Here is a 16,169-nt window from a genome sequence, read left to right as displayed (position 1 = left end):
TCCTTAAATATTACTTATTACTATTACTGTTCTACTGTGTTTGTTGTACTCTCCTATCACAGCATCTTGCACATGGGTGTTGGAAAACAATTGCTTATTAAATAAATAGAATAGAATAGAATTCAACAAAGATCCTTTTCACTGACATACAAGATAGACTCCTTTCAGAAGCTTTTCACCTTGAAATAATGCAACTCATTCTGAAAGCATAGAGAATATACATTTCTGGGCAACAATCCCACAGAGAGACAAAGAAAGCAAATTTGGAGACCTTTGCTGCTGCCTCCCACAGCTCGGAGTTATATTAGAATATCACCAACCTTGTGCTGCTATTTTAAAATGAAAATAATAACAGTATTGTTTTTCCCAAGCACTGGCTGTGCCCTACCCGAGGATTCCCATGGAAACTGAGATCACTCCCATGCTGTTACGGCCTGCCTCTGACACAGTCGTCGCTCAGAGCAGGTTATGGGGTGATGAGACAGTGGGGGACAAGACAGACAGAGCAGAGGTCTTTTCCCCTTTGACCTTCAGTTCTCTGTCTTACTCGAATGTTGTTGGCAGGATTTCTGGGCTTTTTGTAATTCAGTTCGGAAGCCAGATAATAAACAGTGGGAAAATGGTCTTCAAGTTGAGGAAGACAGAAATTTGTGGTTTATTTTGAGTTCCAAAGGTGGAGGGGTCAGAAGGCATTCCCACGAGAGCCTCTCTGGCTTTTGAATATCTCCATCTCATTCTGCTTTAAATTATAAAGAAGGACTTTCTAGAATGAAATTTTCTAGCTGTCCATGAACTCTAGTGGTTTTATATCTTACAAAAGCAGGAAATAAAAGTGGCAATAAGGGGTACTGGAAAAGAAGAGAAAGAAAGAGAAGTAAAGTAAAATTTACTTAAAACTTAATGAACGTATAAATGACATCACTTAGTAATACTATGATTCTCAGAATTAACGTGTGCTCTGGTAATGAATTTATACAATAGACACAAATTCATTAGCTCAGATTATAAGAACGCTTGGTCAATATTTGTCTTTGCCAAATTATTATGCGTGCAGCAAAGCAATGACAGAACCATGAGGAATAAGAGGACTGTTACTGGTCTGAAGTATAGAAGTACATTTCAGACCATTTCTTCTCTCCTTCCCTCAGTATATTGTAATAGTACCCTATTATTCTCAAGATTTCTATTTTTAAGAACTATCTATTTATTGCTTCACAAATTCGTTTATCCATTCACTCATCAGACTCTAATAGAGTAACCACTGTTTGTCAGGCACCATGCCAGACAGCATGGAGAATGCTTTACAAAATTAAAGAGAGATTGTTCCAGACCTTAAGCAATTCCCATTTTACAAAGAAGATGTCTGTACAGTTGCCCCTGGTATCCATGGAAGATTGGTTCCAGGGCCACCCCCACTTCCCATGGATACCAAAATCTGCAAATGCTTAAGTTTCATATAAAATAGTGTAATACTCACATATAACCTATACACATTCTCCTATATACTTTAAATCATCTCTAGATTACTTACATTACCTAATACAAAGTACATGTCATGTCAATAGTTGTGAATACAATATAAATGCTCTGAAAATAGTTTTCCAGCATGCAGTAGATCCAAGCATTGCTTTTTAGAGCTTCCTGGATTTTTTTTCAAATACTTTAAAAAAATTTATTGGAGGATAGTTGATTTGCAGTGTTGGGTTAGTTTCAGGTGAAGAGCAAAGTGAATCAGCTATCTGTATACACATATCCACTCTTATTTATACTCTTTTCCCATACAGGCCATCACAAAGTACTGAGTAGAGTTCCCTGTGCCATGCAGCAGGTCCTTATTGGCTATCTGTTTCCTATATATCACTGTGTATGCGTCAACCTCAATCTCCCAGTTTATCCCTCGCCTTTAAGCCCGCAGTAATCACGAGTTTGTTTTCCACATCTGCAACTCTATTTCTGTTTGTAGATAGGTTCATCTCTGCTCTTTTTTTTTTTTTTTTTTTTTTTTTAGATTCCGTCTTTCTCCCTCTGACTTACTTCTGATCCCTGATTGGTTGAATCTGTAGAACCTCCGGGGACTATGGGCCAACGATGTGCATAGCTTTATTTGATGCAGCTACGACAGGGTGGAATGAGTCCCAGGTTTGAACCTGGGACACCAGAGCTCACTGTATCAGTGTATGCAGTGTCTCATCGGACCTTGGGCCAAACATTTAACTCATCTGTGCTTCTGTTTTGGTAAAACGGTGATGTTGATAATACCTACCTTGCAGTGTTAGAATAAGAATTAAGTGAGGTCATGTCAAATACACAACCAAAGTTGAATCTGAGGAAAGCTGCTTAGGAAGTGATACAAAATACAAGGAAGATGAAAAAGCTCTGGGAGTTCAATGGTTGGAGAATCAGTTTCTCTTTGAGGGAGAAAAGAGAAGGCTTTTCAGAGGGTTGAGGATTGAGGACATATGATTTAGCTGGACTGCTGTGTGACCCGGGAGGAGAGGTTATTGGTTTGGATCCCAAAAGCAGGTGCTCACCCCCTGTCCTTCTCCCGGGTCCCCCAGAGACCCTTCCCAAAGTTTAATATGGAAGCCTCCATCTTCCTCATATATTTTCTAAAAGTTCCAAAGAAACTTTTGAAGTCCATGCATATATCACAGGGGCATAATCTTGGAAGCTTTTCTTTTCAGCATCCTTAGGGCATGCCCTCATTTTTCTCCCAAAGAGCAATGAATCCTGACCTGAGGTACTCATACATCATGACTTGGTGAACAGGGATCCCTCCAATTATGTGTTTACTGAGATAGCAGTTACTAAGGTAGAAGTCTATATGTCAACATTTAGTTATCTAAATTTCCTCCCTGGACAAGTTATTCTTCTCTAATCTTGCTCCTTCTCTCCTAGCCCCCAAAGCTCAAACCAGACATAGTGTCCTGTTGGCTTCATTATTATGGTGTAACTCTCTAGGAGTTATTATCTAGGGTCTTCTTTTTCTCTAGAGTCTTGCATATAGCATTTACAGTCAGTTTTTTTAAATCAAATTAATTTGGTAACTATAAAACTATCAGGAAAGTCAGGATAAGGTGTTCTGACTTGACGTCATCTAAGATTTCCCAAAGAAGACCAGGTAATACCAGGTAAAGAGGAATAACCTCATTACCTACCCTAGGCAAACATATTCTGTCAATAGTCCATTTGTTCTACCAACCCCAGGCTCGGAGCTGTTACCTGTGGTCCTCCTTCTCTCCTGCTCCCTCTTAACTGCTGTCTCATTTGCTGTCAAATTTTTTTTTTTTTTTTTTTTGCAATGTGTTCTTCCATTTGAGTCCCTTTTCCATACTTCTTATCTAACTTTGTAGGGAGATGAAGGTAGTTTTTGGATGCAGACTCTTCTGATTTGGCTGCAAGCGTCTCTCAACATAAAAATAACTAAGAAAAATCACACACTTAGAGAAAGCCCATGTTCCCCAGGTAACTAAATGTTTTACTGAATCCATATAATGCATAACCCTATTTGGTGTTTATAACAATCCTGAGGGAAGTATAAATGTTGTTCCCATCTTGCACATGACAAAACCAAGTCACAGAGAGGTTAAATGATCCACCCCAAAATCACCCAGTAAATGAGCCAGACCCATCTCACCTCAACTCCTGAGCTCCTAATTACTATGCAATATCACCTCTCTTGTGAGTTCAGACGTTGTAATTGGCAGCTATAGACATAGAAATTTTTCAGAAATCATTTTTTTCTTAAAGACTATAGTTTGTTTCCTAAGCAACACCTTTTGAAAGATGATGCCTTGTGTAATAATAAATATTTAAAAATGTAGACACAAAATTTATAAATTAAAGTTCATCAGACAAAGTGAAATGAAGATGATATGTAAATCCAGAGACCTTGAAGTATCTGCCATGTAACTAGCTACGTGGTCTTGGACAAGTCGCCAAAGAGTTTGGTGACATCACATCTCATCTCAAGGGGCAGAATCCATGAATCTGAATCACTAAGCCTTTATTATGTGTGTGTACATAATCAAAATTGTGCCAGACACTCAGTTCTACAACTGTCACAATTGTTGGTTGTCTTTGCTAATCTTGTCTTTTGCATTCTCTTAAGCTGGTATCCATTTGACAAAATATGTTCCTTAAGTAGCTAATGAAAGTTACATATTCCTTTCCTTCAGCTGCAGTCCAGCCATCTGCACTCACATTTCAGCATAATTGCAAACAACAAGACCCTGTCTGAACCAGGAAGGGAGGCAAAGGTTAAGCTATTCTTAGAGGATCTGGAAGATAAAAACTAGAAGGCAATTGGAAAAAAAAAATAATTTAAGGCTTTTCGAACTGTCAAATTTGAATTTTGAGACAATCCCAAGTTACCAAAAGTGTTTTTCTTCACTGTTGCCAGCTAAAGGAAAAAGTGTAAAATTCAACCTGTGAGGAGAAGAAAAAAATCCCGGTTGATCTACAATGAATCTATATGAAAAAAAAAAAAATTGCTTCCTCTTAGACAATGCAGACACTTTCAAGCTGTCTACATGGATCTCTGATTTCAACCAAGTCATCTTTTCTCCAAGTCATCAAAAAATCAGGTGTGTGTGGGTGTGCACATGTGCACAAGCATGCATGTATGTGTCCAAGTGATATACTGTTTGGTCTTGGGGGATTCAGAAACAAGGTCCAAGACTCTGGAAACTTGTCATCAGAAAGAAAGCATCAGAGCTTAGACAGTGGGCTCTTCTGGGAAAGTCTGCAAGTCTTGGTCCGCATTGCTGACCTTGTCCCAAAGTGCCCAGATCATTCAGTCCCATGCTCCTGTCGACCCAGGTATCTCTTGAAAACTATTACTTAAAATAAGTTACCAAATACAACAAAGTACTTTATTAATGAAGCATCTTGATTCTTTCTGAACTTCCTGAATCCTCACAGACAAGTGCCTCATCAAGAAACACATGGTTTTCACAAAATTTGTCAAACAGCAGCAGCTTGGCAAAAGCACCCCACTCAGTTCACTGCCAACGATGAGCGTGTACGCAGTGTATCACTTCACACTGTTCAAGTATTATATTTTGTCTCTTCTCTTCCTCTGAGTCTAACATGATAGTTCTAACATCTTTCTAGAATGTAGAGTTTAGGAATCTGAGCGGTATTTTATCTAGTGGGTTAGATATTATTTTGAGAAGTGTCTGGAGAAGCAGTTGGAAAAGAGAAAGGAAAGCATACAGAATATAGAATAATGGTCTTAGCCTTATTTGCTGTTTATGAAGCCTGCTGATTATCAGGTATCTACGAACAAAGCATTAGCTGAATCTTTTCAATCCTGCAATATTTTCTTTTTGAAAGAGAAGAAATGTCCGGCCAAGGTATTTTATCTCAACGTGTCAACTGAATAGTATGCTTTGTAAGGAAATATCTCATCTGGACTTTCCAAGAGAATGATGGTCAGGGTGATTGAGCCCAAAGTCACATGTGCCTTAGCTCTGTTAGTGATGCATGTATGTTATGATTCAGCTGGCCTTATCTACATATTTTCCAAAAAAGGCCCAATTTCTAATGCCTTGTCTACAGGCAAGGTATATGTCCTCATTCTAGCCAGAAATTGCAGTCATTGGGCATACATGTGCCTGACCTGGATTCATGCAGTCAGAAGTAGTATTCATGCCACTTTAAGAACTGCCTATACTCCATGATCTACTCAACTGGTAGATGAAAATTAGCTAATTATATAAAAGCCAAGAAACCCCAATTCACCCTTCTTATTGCAGCCTTCCTAGTGGCTCAGATGGTAAAGAATGCAGAAGACCCAGGTTCGATTCCTTGGTTGGGAAGTTCCCCTGGAGGAGAGAATGGCTATCCACACCAGTATTCTTGCCTGGAAAATCCCGTGGACAGAGGAACCTGGTCTACAGCCCATGAGTTTGCAAAGAGTCAGACACAACTGAGCAACTAACACTAGACTAACACTTGAACTTCACTTCATTGCAGCCTCAGGATGGAAACTCACTGTGAAGTCAAAGGATGAGTCTCCTTCTGGGCAGCTTTCAGAAGAGCCTGAGTGGACCGCCAGTCCCACTCTCTGGGGGAACATGTGACTCAGTGTGAATGCAGTCAGGAGCACCGCACACCAGAGGCGAGGTGTATCTGTGTCCTCATTTCACTTTTCCTCCCCGGCCTTGAGGAACTTATGCTCCAGAGATGAGACAGAACTAAATTAACTATAAACAAAATACCCTTGAACGACAAGGATTTGAACTGCACAGGTCCACTTAGATGTGGATTTTTTTCAGTAGTAAATACTACAGTACTACACCATCTGTGGTTGGCTGAGTCAGCAAAGAGGCAGATCCATGGATATTGAGGAGCCAGTGGATTTTTCATTCCAAGGAGGTTGGTACCCATAACCCTCGAGTGGTTCAAGGGTCAACTGCACAAGAATTTTAGATTGTTAGAACCCATGATCTCTGATCCTAATTCACCCTTGAAATGTGTCAAAAACTGAAACCATTTGTTTCTTTCATGGAATTCACCAAAGTAAAGACCAAGTCACTTTTCACTACTTATAAATATATGTTATTCATAAATTAAGAGTTTATTCTGAATTTGGTATGAATTTTTTTAAGAAACATAGGGTACTGAAATTAGTCCATTGAGATTCTAAGCAACTAGAAAAATATTTCATACTTCTAATTGGTGCTTTCAAGGTACAATACATTGAGAAGCTAGTTCCCAGGCCTTTCTGAGGACCTGGGAAGTGTAGAAAATTAGAATAAAAGTACAATCTTTCTTTAGAACACACAGTGTCCAAATCAAGAACAATGAAGTAGTGGAGCTGGAAGGAGTGCAGAGGACTATATAATTGGATTTCTCAGCCTTTTACAAATACAATAATGAGGAGGAGGAAGAGAGGGAACTGATTTCATGACTCGCCTCTGTTATTTAGTAGAACCTAAGGACACAGCTCAGAATCCCTGGATTCCCCACCCAGTATCATTTCCACTTGTTACATGGCCTTTTATATTTAACTGAAAGAAAAAGAGAAATAAAAACAGGAAGCCCACTGATCAGGAGAGACTGAAGAGACTCTGAATCAGTCTCAGTGTGTGACCTCGGTGCCTGGGTGGTGACTTGGGGTTGCTCATTCAGTCTTGAGGGGAGGGTGACTTGTGTGTGAACCTCAGGATTCAACTTCAGTTGAACAGTACCTCAGGGAAGATGGGCTAGTTCCCTCACTGTTCAGAAGTAGAACGGAGAAAGGATCTGTGCCCCAACAGGCTTCCAGCCCTGGGTGTGGTGTGCTGCATGCAGTGGGAGCTTAGTAAACATGATTTGATGTGGAAGAGTCAGTGGGGAGCCCAGGGAGCAGCTTCCTGCAGTTAATAAAGGAATGTGCGAGGTAGGTGAAGGGCACTTGAGACAAACCCCTCAGGTCATCTAGCTAAGAACCATGGATGCCTCACTGCTCGCCACTCTATCAAACCACTCCAAACTAAGGCAGCTAATGTGTCCCTGGCTTCCAGGTAGTGCTAGTGGTCAAGAACCCACCTGCCAATGCAGGAGACATAAGAAATGTGAATTTAATCCCTGGAGGAGGGAACGGCAACCCACACCCACCAGGTAGAAGACATTTGTCTTTCAGTTTCTAGGGGTTCTTAAAGGACATTTGCAAGAAGGGCCTCTGCAATTAGGGCCCAATTAATTGTAGGAAGAACACTAGCCTGAGACTTCCCTGGCAGTCCAGTGGTTAAGACTCCATCCTTTCAGTGCATGAAATTACTTACTAGTGTTTATCAGTCTAATAATAAAATTTAATAGCAGTCCCCAAAAATGTGTGACCCTCATTTAAACTCTGAGGGGTCAAACAATCCAACTACCAAAAGATCATTGAGGATATTGGGATACTTACTGAATATTTAAGGATATTAAAGAATTGTTAATTTGTCAGTATAATCATGGTTTTTAATGTTTTGTTAAGAGCTCTGCAAAGGGATACCTGCTAAAAGAATTATGGGTGAAATGGTAAAAATAGTATACTATTATGCAAACTCATCATTATTGTTTTTAAAAGTGAGATTATTATGTTTTTCTGACTACCCATAAAGAAGGAATGGCTTCCCTGGTGGCTCAGACCATAACGAATCTGCCTGCAATGCAGGAAACTCGGGTTTGATCCCTGGGTCAGGAAGATTCCCTGGAGGAGGGCATGGCAACCCACTCCAGTATTCTTGCCAGGAGAACTCTATAGACAGAGGAGCCTGGCAGCTGAAGTCCATAGGGTCTCAAAGAGTTGAACAAGACGAAAAGACTAATACACATACATACACACAAACACACAAAGGGAAAGAAGGATGGAGGGCAATTTGATAGTTAATAGTTGTCCACCTACAAAAACCTAGTTACCTTATATTATTTCATTTGTTATTTATAGCATCTCTCCTCAACAAGATAAATATCCTCATTTATGGATAAGGATGTGAAGCTCAGAGAGGCTTAGATTTTCAAGTTTATACAACTAAGGAAGTAATAGAGGTGGAGTTACCACATCCATTTTTTTTTCACTCCACTACATTGCTGATGTTAAGGCAGGGAATATAGACTGTGAATTTACATCCTTTCTTATTCTGGGTTTTCTTTAATATCCCTGAAATGTGTAACCTTAGGAGTTATTTTCTCAGTCAAAAACAATCAGGCTTTCATTATCTTTATCCTCTGGGTGACTCAGCCTTTAAAATAGAGTGCGGGTTTAATGTTATCTAATGAACTTTAAAGGAAGAAAGATATAAGAGCCTGTTATCTTCTTAGCCTCCAGCCACATTCCGGTTCCTGTTACTAATGATTGATCCTGACTGAACTAGGTAAAGTTTAGTTCCTTTGCTTTCCGGCCAGCAAGACAGACAAAAGCTATTAACACTGGCCCCAGAAATATAAACTCCTTCCCTAGATATCATCTATCCCATAACAGTCTTTGCTAAAGAAGGAGAAACAAATTAGATTATCTTTCAGGGATCCTTCCAAATTTAAGATTCCGGAGTCTAGAAATGTTGTGTATTGGTGTTTCAACAGGCAAAATGAAAGAAAGACTAGGAAGAGGCAACAGTTAGAATATAGAATAAAATTCCTTAAAGAAGCTGGGACAGGAACTGTATGAGGAACAAGTGTTACAATTTCATGAGGTTTACCAGTAGCTAAAAGCTATCATTAGAAGCAAAAAAAGATTCACCTCTTTAACAAGGTTTTTCCTGATGAAATTATAGAAAAGCTTTTTTTCCCACTTCCTACCTCGTCCACTGCCCCTTCGCAAGAATCCCTCTTTATTTTACAAGATAGACTCTTTCATCCTATTTCAGCCAAAAAGTCACTGCTATTGCCCTTCTTGATCCTTTGGAAACAGAGAGAGCCAAGACGGCCTGCAAGCAGATCTGTCTCTACTTGCTGCACATTTATTTGTGGATTCTTTTGACAAAATATTTGTTAAGTGCCTACTACTTTCCAAATACAGATTATCTTTTTAGTAATTGAAGTCTTTAGGCAAAAGAAGGAAAAATCTTTTTCATGAACAGATCTTTTCAATCTTCAGATTCGAAGTGGATGGGCACTGGATAAGTCCCAAGGAGACAGTATGAAGGACAAACCGTGCAGGAGGTTAACTGTGATTGTAAATTCAAAACTGTCTCCCTGCTTGCCTGGGAGAGGCAGTACGGACTGCACAAAGATGTTAAACATCAATCAGACTCTCTGGAGCCTCTCACCCCCTGCCTTTGCACATGCTTGGAAAGTCTTCCTTCTCTCTCTTCTTCCTCCTCTCTGGACCTAACCAACTCCTTGGTCCTTTCAGGCTTAGTTCATAAACAGGCATCATCCCCTGTGACTTTGTACACAGTTTTGCATGAATACCCAAAGCTCTATTAGTTTCCTGCCCACTTCCCCTACTTTTGTGCTTCTTGGCACTCAGTTCATTTATTCCTCCATAGCTGGTCTCAACAGAGAATTACTTTATTCTTATTTGTTTCCCTTGTTATTTCTTTGTCACTAAGTCATGTCTGACTCTTCTGTGATCCCATGGACTATAGCCTGCCAGACTCTTCCATACATGGGATTTCCCAGGCAAGAATACTGGAATAGATTGCCATTTCCTTCTCCAAAGGATCTTTCTGAAGCAGGATCAAACCCATATCTGCAGTGGCAGACAGATTCTTTACCCCTGAGCTACTAGAGAAGCCTAGATTTATCTCCCTACCTGAACTGCAATTTCCCAGAGAGATATTTTATCCTTATGTCTATGGCAAGTATGGAGATTTGAAAAGCAATCCAGAGAAACTGTCAAAATTGTTTCATCAGTAAGAACTGAAACAAAGTTTTTCTTAGGCACACCTCCTCCCTATTTTATTATCTACTGTATTCACTTCCTTAAGATTACAGAGTTTCTCTGAAATATTTGCCAGTAAGTGTCACACGACTCAGCAACAGCAAGCTTCAAATTCACACTTGTTCCCAGAGAGCATGATCTCAAACTCTACTATCTCTTTAGGCTTCTTTGATGATCCTGTATTCATTCTGACTCATTTATCATTTATTCAAGCTCATTGCTACAGTGTTTCAATTGTTTATGTACTTATCTTTTCTCTATAATTTGCCCAAGGATTTGCTCATGCCTTTGGAAAAAGCTGTATTTACTTAATTCTGTGACAGAGAAGGCAACGGCACCCCACTCCAGTCCTCTTGCCTGGAAAATCCCATGGATGGAGGAGCCTGGTGGGCTGCAGTCCATGGAGTCGCTAAGAGTCAGACAGGACTGAGCGAGTTCATTTTCACTTTTCACTTTCATGCATTGGAGAAGGAAATGGCAATGCACTCCAGTGTTCTTGCCTGGAGAATCCCAGGGATGGAGGAGCCTGGTGGGCTGCCGTCTATGGGGTTGCACAGAGTCGGACACGACTGAAGTGATTTAGCAGCAGCAGCGGCAGCACTTAATTCTGTGAACCCAGGAGTCTTGATCCATTCTATTTGTTGCTTCTGTGCGGCTTGAAAACCTTAAAATATTACTTGATTAGGCACCTTTCTTCTCTAAATTGTCAGCGCTTAGACCCACATAAATTAAAGAAGATGGGGAAAACTGAATGTTTAGTAAAATGATAATAAACAACAAGATGAAGCACCACTCTCCCCATCTACTTTCTATAGCTCCTGAAATTCCCAGCATTGCCACACATTTGAGACGACCAGAAGCACCTGTGTGAACTATGGATTAAACACACTCATCATTAGCAACCCACAAAAATAAGATGCATGTCAGATATGTCAAACACTTTATTAACAGTTTGGGAAAATTCTTGGTCAGTAGTTGCTGTCTTCATTACTGTTTTACTCCCCTTTATTTAGCTTAGTAGAGACTCTAAATTTGGTATCAGGAGTAATCAACACCACCAGAGTAAATAACCACATTTGTTGCTTTATATAATGGTAATAACTTCTGGGAATCATAATAATACTTTTTATTTCAGAAGACTTTCATGTTTTTCTGAAGAGCAATACTTAAAAATTAAACTTGTTCAGAGACATTCAAGAGACTTAAAATAAATGAATTTTTAAAAGAAGCCTAAAATTCATAGTTGAATATCACTGGTAAAAATAAGTCTTTCAGTTGATTCAGTTCTTTCCTTTTCCGTTGACTCTCTAATATTCCCACCCACACAGTGTTAGGTTTCAGTATAACAGAAGGTAAAAGTTTTGGGGTGGTGGTCATTCATTTCTCAAATGTTTATTATAGGCTTTTTTAGATATATAACAGTATCTGAGGCCAACTGTGAGTTTAAATGAGTAGTAGTCTTAAAAATCTAAATAAATAGTAGAAGAAGTTTCTACAAATACATCAAAGTTGACTCTGGCTTAATGCTTTCCTAAACATTGAGAAAGAACTATTTTCTAAAGCTTCCTTTACATGAAGTAAATGTTACTTTCTTGTAAGTCAGATTCTCACTGAGTAGATTACTTCTGCCACAGCCATGATTTCAAGACAGGGTTGAATTCTTGATGATTTTCACTAACTGACTTCCAAGCTTTCAGAAAGAAAGAAAGAAAGAAAACCTTCCTTCTAATTGTAACTCTTGCTAGTCACTGAAACCAGGTGTATCTCACTTTATTTAAATTACAGAACAACTAATCCAACATTCATTTACTAAGAAAGAAAATAAAATTCCAGGAAAGTGAAATAAATTGCTCATGGACACAAGTTAGTTAATGACAAAACTAAGTCTGTTCCTTACTCCCTAACCTTTCCGTTACGAGCAGAGCCAAGGAAAGCAGATCTGGAAGGATTTATTCAAGTATCATTTTCCCCTTAGAATAAACAATCTTTCCAAAAACATTTTCTAACAGCTCCCCAGCTCCACAATTCTACTTCTCCAAATCACTCATTACAGGTAGCACTTAATTGGAAATGTGACTGTAATGGTAACAGATCATGAAAAAAAAAGTAATATGACACCATAATTGCAGGATTCTACCATATACCTTAAAAGTTTCAGGTAATCTATGCAAAAAAAGCTTGCTCCTTGGTTGCTCTATAATATTCGATGTGAACATTAGTTATATCCTGAAGCATAAGAATTTACTGTAACTTAAAATAACTATAAAGTGAATCAATAACAATGTAGGTAGTAAATTAGTGAATCAGATATGAAAGTTATAGGAATCAATTAAAGAAATGTTCAATCCATGTGTCTCAGTAAAGACTATGCATATGTATAAGAACAAATAGGGAAATATTAGTAACAGTGCCAAACGTTCAATAAAATTTATTGAGCATTCACTAAATGTGAAGCACTAGATCATAGGATCACACAATGACCAGCAGATCAATGATAAAATCATTCTGAGTAAAGAGTCCATCAATTAGTAAGCTAAGATTTATCCATTACAGGAAAGTACATGATTTCAGACAATAAATGGACTAAAGATATATATTAAAATTGTGGTAAAAGTCAAATATGCAATCTCAGAGTTGAAAAAATGGAAAAGGAAAGAATTATGCATCATGTCATGTTCTAGGAAAAGTCTTTTACCCTGGTGTTGTTCTTTGGGCTTTCTATAGAGGGAGAGGTAGGCTGAGATCAGTAAATGGTATCCAGCATTGAAATCTGTCTCCCTCCCCAGGTTTGGTCCAATGACCAAATGGCCTAGTTACCATCTCACTACTAATTACTTAAGCCCTACTTCTCTCTCTCTTTTTTTTGAAATATACATATATACTACATCTTTAAAAAAAAATAATCTGTGCTTTTGACGGTACAAAGAGTAGGCTTTATTCCCAGTCACTTTTCAGTATTGTTGGAGACAAATTACTTTGTTAGGATGTTATCTCTTTAAAATCATTTTGAGATTATTTCTAAGGTTGAAGTCATCAAAAAGAAAACCTGAGCTTGTTAGAGACAGAGTATAGATCTACCGAACAGCACAACCTTCTTTGGCAAACATTGCCACTGCCTTTAGGAATGATGTTAGGCTGTACAAGGATCATCTTTATTTCCTTCAAATAATATAGGATCAAACAAAATGTAATCAGATTCCTTATTAAGAAAGGAGAACCCTACTTCTTCGGTAGGATTGTTGGGTTAAATTCTCTAACATGTCAGATGTTTCTTCTCCTTCAGTTTACTTAGTCTAGATACTTAGGATTCCCTCTAGGATATTGCCCAGTCTAAGGATAACCACAGAGCCTCAAAGGTGTTCCTCTATATCTAAAAAAAAAAAAAAAAAAAATCACAATGTTAGCTAATAAATAATCTCTATGTCCCAAGGACTGTCTTCTGTCCAGCAACCCAGCTGCTTCTGATGGTATCTAGCTAGAAGACAAACAGCAATGAGAAGTCCTCTCTGCTTCATTGCAAATCTGAGTCTTCCTCTCTGAGTTCATGTACATTAATAAAGCTTAACATTTATGCAGTTCTAATATGTGCCAGACAGTGTTCTGAGAGTTTCACACACAGTAATTCATTCAGCCCTCATAATCAGCTAGTGAGATAGACACATAGACCCATTTTACCAATAGGGACCCTGAGATACAGAGAGTTCAAATAAGTTACCCAAGACCACACAAATAATAAGTAATGGAAGCAGGATTCAAACCCAAGCAGTTTGATGTTGGAATCCATGCTCTTAACCATACTTTTGAGTCTGCACAAACACCTATAAAATAGGAGGAAATCCTTGGAGGAAGTGATGTTCTGGATACAAACGATGTATGCTATATCTCATATTGTATCAGTCTCCTAGCTCAGATCTTAAACTTTGTCATTTAACAGAGGAGACAATCCCCAGTCTACAATCAACTACCTGTTTTGCCACAAACCGCAGTGACCCCTGAGTGAAGAGTCTCCTTATCTCCATCTCAAACCGAAATCAGTCATTCTCACCTTTCCAGGCATGAGTGGGGCAAGGCTGCAAGTCCTTTGCACATTTTGGCAAGTGGCTTAGCTCCTCAGCTTTGAACACAAGTCCTTATCAGCAGAGCAAGTCTTTGAAAACTTCGGAACGGTCTGAGACTGCCTTTTGCTCCGGGGAATATATAGAGGCTCTCTTCCAGCCCTCTGTCCCTCTGTGGGCCAATCCAGAGCCTTAGAGGAAATTGCAGGCTGGAGAGCAACAGTGCTCGTGTGGGAGGAGGGGGCTGGAATCTTTCCTCTGTGGCAGGCACTGCCAGTTAGGTTTTCAACTGCTCTTATCAGAACACTTCTTCTGCCAGGGCAGGGGTAGTCCCTAAACTGTGCACAGGCTGCTCATGCTTTGGCTCATAAATTTGAACCCATCACAGCAAAGATGAGTGATTTTGTTATGAAGCAGAGTGCTTTGGGCTACTTCAGATGTGTCTAAGTCACAAGACTGTTAGGACTACAAGGGCCCTTGCAGATCATGTAGCCCAGCTTTGTTCTGCAGTAGAGGAAACAGTTTTAGAGAACTCTGGGGGACATGTATGTGAATCCCTACGGTGTTCCAGGCACTCAGCTGGATGCTGGAAATTAAAATAAAAAGATACTCTATGCTCTCACGATCCCAAACGTCATATAAATATAGTATAGGTGAGTGATGGAGGCAGGTCCAGAATGCTGTGAGCTTTTAGGCACCAGAAAATATTTTTTTTTGGAGGAAATAACACCTGAGCTGAGTGATGAAAGAGATAAAATACCTTACATGATTCTATCTACTAGATTTTATCCTCTGTTCCCCTAATTCTGTAAATGGTCTTCTGATTGTCCTTTTACTTTGATGACTAGGTTAGGTTATTCTCTGGAGCAACACCCCCGTGGACCCACTGGTCCTTGGCTGGGTTTATCATGCTTTCCCCTTCAACATTTTCCTGTTTCCTATCATTCAAGGATTATTTTCACCAAAATTTACCGTGCTTGTGTTTCACCCTGTTAGGATTCAAGGGGCTAATACATTAATAAGTGCATGCCTGCTAAGTTGCTTCAGTCATGTCTGACTCTTTGCTACCCTCTGGATTGTTGCCTGCCAGGCTCCTCTGTTCATGAGATTTTCCAGGTAGGAATACTGGGGTGGGTTATCATGCCCTCCTCCAGGGAATCTTCTGGACCCAGGGATTGAAGCTCTGTCTCTTATGTCTCCTGCATTTGTAGGCAATTTTTTTTTTCTTTTTTTCTTTTTACCACTAACGCCACCTGGGAAGCCCTGAATTTATCATTAGTATATAATGATATTTATCATTAATGTAATGATATTTATCATTAGTATGTAAATGCAAATGCCTAAGGGGTTGGCATGAGTCTAAGATAAAAATAAGCAGCATCATATAATCTGTAAGAAAAGCTCTAAACTTGGAATTAAAGGTGATTCTCATAACGTTCCACATTATCTGAAATTGTTTTATACTGTTTTAACTATTGATCAGGATTTGTAAAGTTAATATAGTGTATTATAACCTGGTGCTTTAAAGCAAATAAATAGAATATAATACACAAATATTCAACTGTATTGTGTGAAGAAAGTTAGACACTGTTTTCTGAAATTTTTGCTTTAATTAACCATATATATGGGTGAATAGGATCATTAGTTAAACTGTATCTCTGACTATAAATCTTGATCATAAAGCTTTGAAAGCTATAACTCTATACCATACTTTTTTTTTTTAGATTTTTTAAATGTGGACCATTTTTAAAGCCTTT

General features: G+C 38.9%; 1 protein-coding gene across 1 annotated transcript in view; it reads right to left on the bottom strand.

Annotated features, from left to right (window-relative positions):
• Window positions 1-14,554, bottom strand: part of RGS5 (regulator of G protein signaling 5) — a 56,135-nt gene extending 41,581 nt beyond the window's left edge. The window contains exon 1 of the mRNA XM_043877121.1: window positions 14,403-14,554. Coding sequence (XP_043733056.1) covers window positions 14,403-14,446 — 44 coding nt within the window. The 5' untranslated portion in view covers window positions 14,447-14,554. The remainder of the gene's footprint in view (window positions 1-14,402) is intronic.
• Between the last annotated feature and the right edge of the window lie 1,615 nt (window positions 14,555-16,169).

The sequence above is a fragment of the Cervus elaphus genome, chromosome 20 (genome assembly GCF_910594005.1).
Source record: "Cervus elaphus chromosome 20, mCerEla1.1, whole genome shotgun sequence".
NCBI lineage: Eukaryota > Metazoa > Chordata > Mammalia > Artiodactyla > Cervidae > Cervus > Cervus elaphus.
This window is presented reverse-complemented; position numbering and strand designations above follow the sequence as displayed.